At 41.6% G+C, this 12,470-nt stretch overlaps 1 protein-coding gene across 2 annotated transcripts; it reads right to left on the reverse strand.

Moving 5' to 3' along the window:
• Nucleotides 1–2,738: 2,738 nt before the first annotated feature.
• On the reverse strand, nt 2,739–4,371 carry LOC130573198 (cytochrome c). Of its 2 annotated transcripts, none has more exons than XM_057365473.1 (3): nt 4,259–4,371; nt 3,291–3,467; nt 2,739–3,136 (listed from the first exon to the last, which is right to left on the reverse strand). In XM_057365473.1, exons 2-3 carry the CDS (start codon nt 3,457–3,459, stop codon nt 2,988–2,990), a joined length of 318 nt encoding a protein of 105 aa, XP_057221456.1. In that variant the 5' UTR covers nt 3,460–3,467; nt 4,259–4,371; the 3' UTR covers nt 2,739–2,987. The 2 variants fall into 2 exon arrangements, with proteins under 2 accessions (XP_057221456.1, XP_057221455.1); XM_057365472.1 differs by having other exon boundaries at nt 4,255–4,370.
• Nucleotides 4,372–12,470: the final 8,099 nt, after the last annotated feature.

Here is a 12,470-nt window from a genome sequence, read left to right on the forward strand (position 1 = left end):
TCTCCCCTGTAAGTGGAAGATAATGTACCACATTTCTTTTAAAAAGCTGTGTTTTGTAACAAAAAAGGGAAATTCATACAAGACTAGATCTATCAAAATGAACAGATGTTTATCTGAAGCMATTATTTACAATTGTACAGGCAGCAACAAATGGAACTTTACCAAGTTGTTTGTAGAGTGGTTACACTTAAATTAAGACTCTAAAAAAGCAAGAGAACTTCTGTATTACCTCATTTCAATTGGAGGCATAACTAATAAATGCTGTAGTATCCTACTTAATTTTAAGTCATACTATGAAAAGGTGTACTTTCAGATTTTACCTTTTTTCCAGTCATTAATGATCTTTATTCACTTGCGTAATTACATGTGAAAAAAGTCACAAGATTGCTTTCAAAGGCATGCCCCATCAAAGCTGTGTGAACTAGTAGCCAAGAACAATTTTTCAGGATGGTGCAACATTTGGCAGTAGTGCTTTGATTCCCTAATTGGGAACTGTGAAGGAACTACTGAAATACCAAGTGTCTAGACTAATATCACTGCAACAAGGAAAAACATTAACTTGGTATTTCATGAAACAAAGGCAAACCCCACCCCTATACTTTGTAATATGAATTAGGAAACAAAGAACTAATGCTTGATTATATAACTGATCTTGGTGCCTCCTTTCCACCCTGCAAAGAACCCACCCAAGTTGCTGTATTAACACCTCAAGAAATTATAATATAACGTTCTTCCTTTCCAATATTCTTTGTCTATCCATTAGTAGAAACACCACAGTATGTTTAGTATGGTGTTTCTTCAATGGCAAATGGCTGCTATTTACCTACAACAAAACTTTTAAGCTATTGCTGTCTAGGCTGTATACATAGATGAAGTTTTAAAGGTCAGAATGGTCTTTTCCCTGAAATGTAAACAAGGATGCATGCTCAGTCTAGAATTAAAAAGTTAATTTTCTCAATCTTCAGCGTCATGTAGAAGTAGCACTTGTCTTTGTACAAGTAGAAGAGCCAAGCTAAATTGTGTCCCCTGCTTACTTTGGGCAAGGTAACTTACTTGTTAATTGTAATCTGTGCTGAATTAAATACCACACCTTACTGAAAAATCCTCTTCCCTAAYTGATCTGGAGGATAAACAAGTTGTAAAAAAGAGCAGCTTGGGAATCACAAAGTCTTCTTTCATAAAGGTGCTAACAGAACAAAGCGTCACAACCCTCTCCATGCACAACTCTCTTCACCATAATCAACTCAGAAGACTACAGAGCTGGGTACAGCTGCATTCTGCATGTACAACTGCTCTGCCAGGTTTTGGTCATGGAAAAAACTAAGTTCTGTATAGTCATAAATGTGTGACGACAAAACATCTTTTGAAAATTGGAACAGTAATAAACTACTACAATTTGAAGTTGTCTCTTAAGTTCTTAGTTAAAAAACCTGCTGTTGGTTAATATCATGTCTSTAATTGCAAGACATGCTGTTTACAGGTTAGTCTGGAAAGAAAAAAAATAATCACATAAGGTAGCAATCACTGAYACCACTATTAGTTCTTTTCACTCATTAACTCTGAGTGACAGCCCTTCGCAATTCCATCAAGTACAGTTCTACTTCATCCAACTCAAACACAGCCCATCCTACAGCACAGCTACAGTTTTCCAGTTACCCTGAGTWTTCTCCCATTTCACTTGGGAAGCACAGAAGAAATGTTGAACAGCACAGCAGCAAAAGAACTTTGCTGGCTCTGGGCCAAAATAGTAACTTCATCACATTTGTACTTTCCCCACCAACTCCATTGGCCTTTTTGCATGTGAAGCACTTTTTTGTCTTGTTTCCTAATGATGTGTATCTGGGCACCCAATTTTTCTATACTTTCCCRCTTAATCTCATACACATACAGCAAGCAAGACTTTTAATTTTTTTTTTAATTTACAGTATTGATTGCTCCAAATTATGCCTTACTGTTGGTACACAGTAAATACATTCTTCTGAACAACTTAGTATGAAAAAAATGCAGTTAAAACATTAAAAATACTGCTTTACAATGTGCGAAACAGAACCTTCAAAAGTAATGACGTTGGCTACAGCCAGGCACAGAGGAAGATTGCTTATTTTTGTCTTGTTTTTTAGTCTACTAGCATATTTGTTCCTGTACCYCTTCATCAGAAATTGCCTGTAACAACAAACCTCAGCTGAACTTTTCTGCTGAACTAAGATTAAATAACTTCCAGCTTGGCCTTTAGCACTTGTATTCCCAGAACAGGATGTTTTTCTCTTACACTAAGAATGGCTGTTCTCAGAAGATTTACTGAGCAAAGGGCATCAATAACACGTCAAAACTGGAGACGTTTCTGAAGGGCAGTTATACTCTATAGGTGCATGCAGCTGTCAGAGTCTGATGAATTAGGTAACATGCTTCYCCTAGATAAAAGACAAGTGGCTTGGCACAACTGCCAATTCACAAACAGTACTTAGATGAAATACATTTTTTAGCACAAGCTTCAGACAGATAAATATATATTGCAACACCTAGCACTGATTCAATTTAGAAAAATATTATATTGGGATTGGGGTTTTTTTAATAGTCTTTGTTGTTTTGCTGTTAACATAAGAAGTATGGTGGAAGATRCCAAAAACTACCCTGCTTTTTAAYGTTAAAGAGCTGGGCTGTCAAAGCRATTATGCTACTGACAGTTAGTCATTTGATTATTTACATGTATTTTGTTTAAACAATGAAGAGGCAGGAAATGTTTATTTATTTTTTTTTAATTTTTATGATCAAGGACGACTGAACCCARTTACATAGTCTTTGTTAAGTTAACCGCTGCCAGACAAGTGTTCTCCAGTGACCCACCGTGAGCAAAGTTATCTGATGGGTGAGATAGATTTTAAGGTTAGACACAGTACATGTAAAAATAGAAAGTTTAAAAACCAATCTCATCACAGACATTTCCATTGCCATCTCCTTTGTGAAATAAATAAGGCAGCAGATAACTTTTACTTTGCAGTGGCAACTTTGAGGTACGCTATTAAGTCTGCTCTCTCGTTCTTCTTCTTAATACCCGCAAAAATCATCTTTGTTCCGGGAATATACTTCTTTGGATTTTCCAAATACTCCATCAGAGTATCCTCACCCCAGGTGATACCTAAAGGAAGGCAAAAAAAAAAAAAGATAAGTTAAATCCAAAATAGTAAATGTTTATATTCTTATTGTCCAGCCTATTTTAATTTTTGGCAAATTTTTAGAACTACCATCAAGAAATGAGTATTTTTGCCCCTTAAGGGCAGCTTTAAGTTTACCTTTGTTCTTATTAGCATCCGTGTAAGAGAAGCCCTCAGCTTGTCCGGTCTTACGTCCGAATAGGCCGTTCAAGTTGGGTCCAGTCTTATGCTTGCCTCCCTTTTCAACCGTATGGCACTGGGAGCATTTCTGGACAAAGATCTTCTTGCCTTTCTCAACGTCTCCCATTGTCAGTWCTAGACCAAGAACACACACAGAGGTCAGTATCACAACCTCAAGGTCACCGATTGAGATGAAACTGTAAAAGTGTCCTGCTGGTTTACAAAACCAACATATGCAGTGCATGAACCTGGCAATTCTCCAGCACACTGTCTATCCTCAAGCGACAGCTCCTGGGCTTGAAGATTAGCATCAGRCTATCTAAAAGGTGACAGACATGCTTGAAGGGCAGGAAAAACCTTCCCTCGGACAAACTAATTGCCCTGAAGCATTTAAAGGGTACGACGATAATTTCTGAAGAACAAACTTAACACAGCTCCTATGTATAGCTGGTACAGCTGTAACAGGAGTTTCCTAGTCACGAACGACCTCGTGTAAAGACGCAGGACACTTGGCAGGCTTTTTCTCTGCAGCTGAGAAAGCGGACCAGCCAAGCACCTGGGCAGGCCCAGAGGACAGAGGGCATCCGGCTGTCACCATGACCCGGGATGCCCCCTACGGCTGCCGCCAGCAGCCACGAGTGAGGAGGCGGGAAAGGCCAAGGGCGCCCGCACCGCCCGGCTCCGGCTCTGCCTGCTTCTATCTTGGCCCTGAGCTTCTCCTCAGACCCCAGCCCGCGGAGGGGCGCCCAGCCCCGCAATGACCTTCCGCTGCCCCGCCGGCCGGCGCCTCAGGCCGCGGCCCCGGCAGGCGGGAATGGCGCTCAGCATGGCCGAGAGCACCGCCCGCTCGCCCCGTTCCCGTTCCCCTCCCGGCCCTCATCGCCCCGCAGGACCCAGCCACAGCCCGGCCGCCCACCCGCACCTGCCTGCCCGGCTGTGCCGCTGCGCCCTCAGACACCTTGACCGCGCTGCCGACACCTCCCGCTCCGTCTGCGCCCAAGGACACGCTGTACCCCGCCCTATGTAACCCGGCACCGCCGCAACCAACCTCTGCCGGCGCTCGCGCCGCGCCTCTCCGGCCTGACAGCCAATCAGGGGCCGGCTCGGGGAGCGCTGACTGATCACAGCGGCTGTCTGTCACGCTGACGTCACGCCGCCGGGGACAGTGGGGTAGGTTGCGACCGGCAGGCCCTCGCACTTCCTTCCTGCCCCTCTCCCTGCGGGCGGAATGACGTCAGACGTCACGCTGGTACGCATGGTGCRCACGGGGCGCGCAGGCGCGGGGGTGCGGCCGCATGCGCACAGATGAAGTGGAAGCAAGGGGCGCGCGGCCGCCTCAGCACGTGGCCCAGGCGGGGCGATGGGCGGGGCCTGGGCAGTGACGTAGGAGGCGCGCCCCTCTGCGCGCGCGGCGGTGTGTGGCGGGGTTGTGCTACGGGCGGGGGCAAAGGGCGGGATCGCAGAATTACAGAGCACTGAGGGCGGAAAGGACCTCTGATCGTCGGGTCTGACCTAGGGAATGAACACCACTGTGTCATTTAGGCCACGGTACTGAGTGCCGTGTCCTGTCTGAAACATCTCCGGGACAGCGCCTTCACCGTCTCCCTCTGCAGCCCGTTCTATGTCTGATCACCCTTTCTGTGAAAAAGTTGTTCCTCATGTCCCACCTGAACATCCCCTGGTGCAGCTTAAGGCTATGCCCTCTCTCTATGCCCTGGTAGCCTGGGGGAAGAGGCTGACGCCCATCTACGGAAAATCACTCTATGAAAAGTCAGCGTCCATAAAGGAGACTGGAGTAGTGCAAGTTTATTCGAATAAAGAGAGAGTCCACTGGGGCATATGCCCGCGGGATTTTCACTCTTAGGGTTTTGGAGGATGCAGCCTCCTTTTATCCTGAACTCCCGGCTGCACCTTGCCCTCTTCCTTTCCCCATTGCCTGAGGTGTTAGGAAGGTATAGCCTTCCYGAAACGCCTACCACATATCCCCCCTTGTACCTGTCATTTTACCCAAAAGTGCAGAAACTCAGGCTTCTGCGGACCCATTTGTCTCTTTCAGCAGTCAAACCATCGGGGTTTGGTAGCAAACCTGTGGCTTGAAGTTGGTAAAGATGTTAAGACCCATTTCAAAGACATTAACACCCATACCCTCACCCATGGAATTGTTTGTCAAGACATTAATACGCATCTTTCCTGGCACCCACTAGGCTACAACCACTTTGCAGGGACTTGTAGAGAGTGATAAGGCTTGCCCTGGACCTCCTCTTCTCCAGGCTAAACAATCCCAGCTTCATCAGCTCTTCCTCACAGGACATGAGCTCCAGACCTTTCACCAGCTTGTCCATGAGTTCTAAAAGCTTCTCCAAGGGAGCCAATGGAGTAACGATGTGGAAGTGGCRCAGGTAGCCAAAGTGAGGTGAAATCTCCCTGGAAAACATGGCCAGGAGGGCCTGCCAGCATGATCCCACCAAGGGTGGAAGGGAAGCAGCAGTGCAGGTGGATCCTCCATCTGTYGGGATGTGAAAGCCATACTGTTCTGACAAAGACAAGAGGGATATAGAAGGGACTGCCACAGGAAGGGGTGACAGTGTCCCAAATGCCAGCCCAGCAGTGTGGTGGTGCTCGAAGAGGATGTGTTGATATTCACACATTGTGGGCTTCCAAGCAGAATTTAAGTGGTGAATTCCAGATATTACTGCCATCTCACTCTCCTTGTCAAGGAGCAGGAGGAAAAGCTGTTAGAAAAGCCCAGTGTAATAATGTCCAGTGTTCACAAGAATTGAACTGTTTGTTTTAACTATGGACATTGAAACTAAGAATTTTCCACAGGCATTTGAAAAACATTTTTCCTTTATGCTTTTATGCCATGCTGGAATTGGTGTAGGTGTGCCCCTGTAATTGCCTGTGGAGCAGCGCTCATGTGAAGTGTCAACATGAAGCAGAAATACATCAAGGGTTCCTCTGATGGCAGAATTTTGCAGRTAATTCACAAGAACATTCAGAAATCATCACTCCCTCATTCAGATTGTGCATTGCCTTCCAAAGGTCATGGTATCTAGAGCATGAGACAGAGGTTTTGTGCTGTTTCTAACCCTTCATCACAAGGTATATACAAAATATGTATTCTTAAACTACTAACAGTTTRGACTGTAATCTTACTGACAGTTCACTGGCCATAGTAAAACTACTTTGCTTATGATGTACAGATAAATTGATGTACTTCATAAAGGGTGAGGAAATATGAARCTACTTTAAATCAGCATCTTGAATACTGCTGTTGTTTCCCAATGTAAATCTCAAATCATGTCAGACTCCCATCATTATAAGGTTTACTGGAAAAATACTATTTGAGAAACTAAAGGTATCCTCTTCTTCTTTTATTTGGTGTTTGGTTTTGAGCCTTCATGGTGCCTTTYACTCTCGTTTTACCATGATTGTAAAGACTGAATTTCATTTAGTAAGGCTTCTGTGTCTTTGATGATTCCAAGGGCCAGATGTAACTTAAAATCACAAGACTCATGGTGAAACCATAGGTCTCTCCTATCTTTTAAGAGGAAGGAGCTGAAAGCACCCTTTAAGCTGCTCTAAGAAATCACAGCGGTGTAAATTCTTAAGCTTCTTTAAGCACTTGATGTGGATTGATGCCCACTGACATCTGTTCAAAGGTTCTCCCTTTCTTCACAGAATGCAAACTTCAGGCATCTGTAGCTCTCTTAATTTCATTTGTGTTTTGTCTTTTAAATATATATGCTCCACACTGAGCATTGCATGTTGTGCTTCACAGTTAACCCTTCTGATGCACATGGAGGGACATTGTAGCAATGTTTCTTGAGCTTTTTGGGGTTTTCTTTTTACCAAGAAGCTGTTTTTGAAAACTGCAGCTTAATTCAAAACAAATGAATTGTATTTTGTTAAACTTCTGAAGTAAGAAAATAACCCTCTCAGGGAAAATACTCAACCTGTGAGCTTCTCAGTGTCAAAGATTATTATACTAAAATCAATCTGTTAAATGAAATGTTGTCTTGTCACCCTTATGCCTGACCACGCAGATGTCAGCAGTGTGAGTGGCTGCCAGCAATCATGAGGTATTATCCTTTCTTGGAGGTGTAAATGATACAAACACAGTATTTGTGGATTTCCATGCTGTATTATTAGTGGCAGCAGAGCTTCTGCCTGATACAGCAAGATAGTAGTTTAGGGGATGTGTTTAAAGCAGTAAAAAGAGGTATTTCAAATAGAGATTTCTTGGATCTGTTTGGGCCCATTTTGGTGTTATTAAGGGTGGATCTGGAGCAACACAGTGGTAAGAACTGCTCTGAAAAGTAGAAGGTGCAGGAAAGGATGTTGTTCAAAGTGCCTAGTGTTTACTTTTTTAAGTGTTCTTTGATAGGGTATACTAATAGTGAAATTTCACCCTTCTCTGCTAAATGTGGCATCTGCAGTGGAATCCTGCAAATGACTTCTTGTGTAGGACAGAATATGTTGTGGGACTTCCAGAGGCAGTGCTGAAGACAAAGGCAATGCTTTTTTGGCTTTAGGGGTTTGAATTGCTGGAGTAAAATAAAATGACTCAGGATGCATTTTCAATGCTCTATACTTTTCTGCATTTATTAACATTCATTAGACTGTTTCCCTTGGTGTGGTTTGCCTAGAAGGCTCRTATTTAGTCTTTCAGTTATTCTCTGTGGTTACACCTGGACAGCCTTTGCCTTTTTACTAGCTCAGGCATTACACCCTAGAAGAATAGTTCTTTTGCAATCAGAATTCTGAGTGTATTTCTGTGTAATCCTGTCGCAAAGGAAGGAAAAATAAAGCAAACATGTCAAGTCCAATACTAAAGGAAACATGTCAAAAAAGGCATCCAGATCTCTTTAAGAGAGATACTGTAAATAAAAGAAAAAAGGCAGCCTTGCATTATGGGCCTAGACTGAAACTCAGGAGAATATGTAATTATTTTTCTCAGCTCTGTGCTAAACTTCTGGTTTGGTCTTTGACAAATAATTAAAAGYCCATTTCTTGTGGAAATTATCACCTCATCCCTGTGTTGCTTGAGTACCGTGGCCTTTCATCCCAGTATCATGTGGAAGCGGGACAAGCCTGAGCTGTTGCTGGCTATCAGCAAAGTGTGGCAGCACTGGGGAGTCTGTGATGTGCACTGAAGTTGTGGTGTGACCTGGTTTTAAGAAACAATTTGAGTTAAAACCCTTACCTCATCACAAAGCAATACTGATTAATTTGTACTGTTATGATTTCTGTATTGTACTGAAGGAAGCTGTTTAGAAAACCTGCTTTTTTTAGTTTTTTTCTTCTGATTTTATCTTTGCCTTTGCAATTCTTYGGGAGAAAGGTGTAGCTCTCCCTGGGTTTTGCAAAGCCCAGTTTATAAAGATGGAGTTAATCTGTGCTGGGATTGAAAGATTTTTTATGCTAGTATAYTTCAGACAGGAATATTCTGCAGTGGCAAATGTATGGGTTTAGGATTACTTTTCAACACTTTTATGGTACAAGTCCTGTCATTTGGAATATACTGCTGACCTTATGTTTATTATGTCTTTTACAGGCTCTTTTGGGGGAAGACAGGAACCTGCTCACCCAAACAGGTAAGGAACAAAGTTGAAAAGCATAAGAGACTGAAAAGGAAATGAAAATGCCTGATGAATGTCATGCCACTAATCTTTGCTGCTTGTTGTGTTCTATACAGTCTAAGACAGAAGAGCTAATTTTGTTACTGCTTTGAACAACTGCAAGGGCAGTCTCTGAGATGCTGCAGATYCTAAGAGTCACTATGTATTCCTTCTTAAGACAAAGCTAAATATTGGCCTAGCATGTACTTTTGTGTAATATTTTACCAATCAATTCTTCGTTTTATTTTAAGGATTGCTTTTAATAATTTCTTGTGGCAGTGTATTTATTCTTTTTGCAGTTGACTCTGGCAGTGTTGTGGGCTTTGTTTTTTTTTAATGATAAGTGTTACATTGACTTGAATATCTGGATTGTGTTCAGTCTTAATTGCCAATATTRAAAAGATAAAARYKATTCCCAAATTTTAAAGAACTGCTGCTGTATTGTCCCATGCCTATGTTATTAAGACAAATGATTTGGGAGTGGGACATCATAGAAATATTTTCCACAGCCAGTATGTAGAGTGGCAGTTGAAGGATTTGRTCTTAGCAGAGGAAGGCAGAACTTGGAATTCTTTCCACATCTGCTGTTCCTGTGTTTTTGGAGAGTGAGTTTTGTAGGGCTGTGGAAGCAACTACTTGGCACTAAAGGACATAAGAATGTCTCTTAAGTGCCAAGTAATGAGAATTGCCTGGCCAAGATGTAGGTTCCACTTAGGCACAGGGTGAGGCAATGCTGCTCAGCATCTCAGTGAGCTGTTAAAAAAATGACAAGAGGCACTGGCAGAGACAGAACCCAATCCAGAGTACCACGCAGAGTGGGCAGATTGCCAAGCTTTCATAGCTGAATCAATTTCACAACCATTACAGTGCTATGGCTTACCCAGTGATAAATTTACTGATGAGTTTAACAGTTGTGAAAACAGCAAAGTACTTTTACAGTTCTTTGATGCTGTGGTTTTATGCCTCAGGCAAGGAGATTCATTCAGCAGCCATTTATTGTATGATGAAGTCCCCAAGACTGGAATAAGTAGAGGTCTCTGTCATTCATCTGGCCTGTGGGGAGCTGGGTAGATAAGAAGATCCAGTGTTCAGTTACACTTTATCAACTCAAAATAAACACGGATCTCAAACTGAGAACATTGAGTCAATGACTGCCTTCCCTGTGTTGAGATACAGGCCTGCCCTGCTCAAGCACTTGTCCCAGTAGCTGCCTGCAGACTGATGGATGTTTTGTTATCTGAGCTCACAGAAGAGTAACCTTGGACCTCCATGTAAGATTTGTGAGATACAACTTCTCTGTAATCAGTTGATGGTTTGAGAAAACACAACAGAGYCATCTTATTTGGATGAGTATAGAGATGTAGTGAGTACAAAACATAAGTTCATGAAGTTGGGTTAATTTGCACTGAAGCATGGAATAGCAAGAAAGGACTGAATGAAAGACTTGTCCTAGGATGGAACTACCTCAGCTTTTTTTTTGCCATCAGAAAGATCATTCTGAATCCTTATAAACCAGTTCCTATAGTGAAAGTAGGCTAAAAAGAGAGGTGATTCAAAATAGTAATAAAAAAAGGGAATTTTTTAGTTCAAGGGTAAAGTTAATTAAGTTTAACCCACAAGGACATTCACATTTGAAAGATTCAGGACCCAGTAATTTTTTCAGAAGTTCAGCTTCTCTTTAAAACATAATTGTGTTTCTTTTGGAAAAGAACTTCAAAATTAAGGATTCAAGAACTGAAAGGCAAATAAAAGAGTATTCCTTTACTAAGTCCATTATGTTTTTAACTTTACAGCTAATCTCATGCTATTGTGGAGTCTGCCACATGTTACTGGAAAGCTTAATATAATGGAGGTATAATAAATRTCCTTGAGCATTGTCTGAAAGTCTGATTCCATCTGACAAAAAAACATGYTACAATAACAGTAATTCCTACTGGCCTCAATTTCTACTTTTAGATGGCAAGTAATTGGTCAAAACTGCCACGCTTTCCATTATTATTTTTTTAATGAATGGAACAGTTGGAAGAATTTCAAGAATATCCTATTTGGACGGAATGACAGTTAGCTACACTGATAACATATTTGCTTTGTTTATCTTTGGGAGCCAAGGATTACTGTCCTCTCATTTATGTGATCAGCTGGGTTGTTTTTTTCTGAATAATCCAGACTATATAACGAGAAGTGCYTCTGCAACAGCTTAAATTCAGATATTGTGAAATTAGTCTCCAAAGCATCAACATAGCCCTGAGAAAAGGTTAAATTAAGAGAGATTGTAAGGAGATTTGTATGTATGTCTCTTTTTGTAATGATATGCTAATCTAATGTAATCTACTAAAGCCTATGCAGTACTTGGTCTAAGGTATAGGCCAAACAGGAGGACCCTTCATGAAAYGAGAGCCCTAATATGGTCCCATGATTCACATGAGAGTGTTAAAAATAAAAGTTTTGTTTAACTTAGGATTTTCAAAGTAGAAACCATTTAAGACATAAATAGAAATGAGGTCATAAGCTGGTGAGTATATCTCTGTTCGCCCATAGAARTAAAACTGGTGTGCTTTGACAAGCTTAATGCTTGTGAGTGTAAACCCAGTTCTCTGCAGAGCTACGAGGGCTCTGTACAGCAGCAGGAGGAGCTGTTGAATGTGAAGCCTGACCAAGTCCTAAGAAAACACATTCTTAGATTGTCTTCTTCGTAGTCTTCTTCACTGAGAGGAAGTCCCGCTGCAAGTGGTAGAACACATGGGGTGTTTCTGTCAGTGCAGAGGTGGGTTTCCTCCCTGTAAGGACCTTATGCTTATTTTGTTGCCTGTTGTGTCAAGTTTTCATGAGTTTTGTCACCCAGTAATCAYCTGGCTGGTAATTTTAGAATCAGATTTTAATATCCCAGCTTCATTACTCCTTTTTACATCTGACTTCTGTTATATCAGACCAGATTAATACTGGGTTTAATACTGTTTCTGACACTGATGAAGGCTGGACGTTTTGCAGACACRAAAAACTGCCCGGGATGAGTTTATAATCCTAAAGTGTGATGTTTTGGAGCTCTGAGGATACTTAATCCAAACTACTAGTGTTCAAGATGTTTTTCTTATCCTATTAGGATGTGTCTCTAAGGCTTTTTAAAAAATGATGTCGATCTTTTTGCCTTCTACATCTTCCCAGACATTTTTGCTTTTTGTTACTTGGGAAGTGTGCTGAACAAAATTAAATGGAAGATACATAAAGAACATAATATTCTGTCTTCTCTGCTGCTAAACATTAATGTGCCCTGATTTGTACTAGAAGCAGAGCAAAAGGCAAGGGTCTGCACTTAGTTTAAAATCATTTGTCCTGGAGGTAACAACCATTTTAAAACTCATTTRTGTCGGAGTTATCTTCAACAGTTCTTTGCAGTAAGTTTCTTCATACTTCACTTTTAAATTTAATTTGTTTTTATGCTGCTATTGTTACTATTTAGTTATTTTTGTACTAAATCCTCTAGATGCTCTCCTGTACTCTTCTTGTATCCTGATAAATG

This window comes from Malurus melanocephalus, unplaced genomic scaffold (genome assembly GCF_030028575.1).
Source record: "Malurus melanocephalus ecotype Western Australia unplaced genomic scaffold, MMel_1.1 scaffold_53, whole genome shotgun sequence".
Taxonomy (NCBI): Eukaryota; Metazoa; Chordata; class Aves; order Passeriformes; family Maluridae; genus Malurus; species Malurus melanocephalus.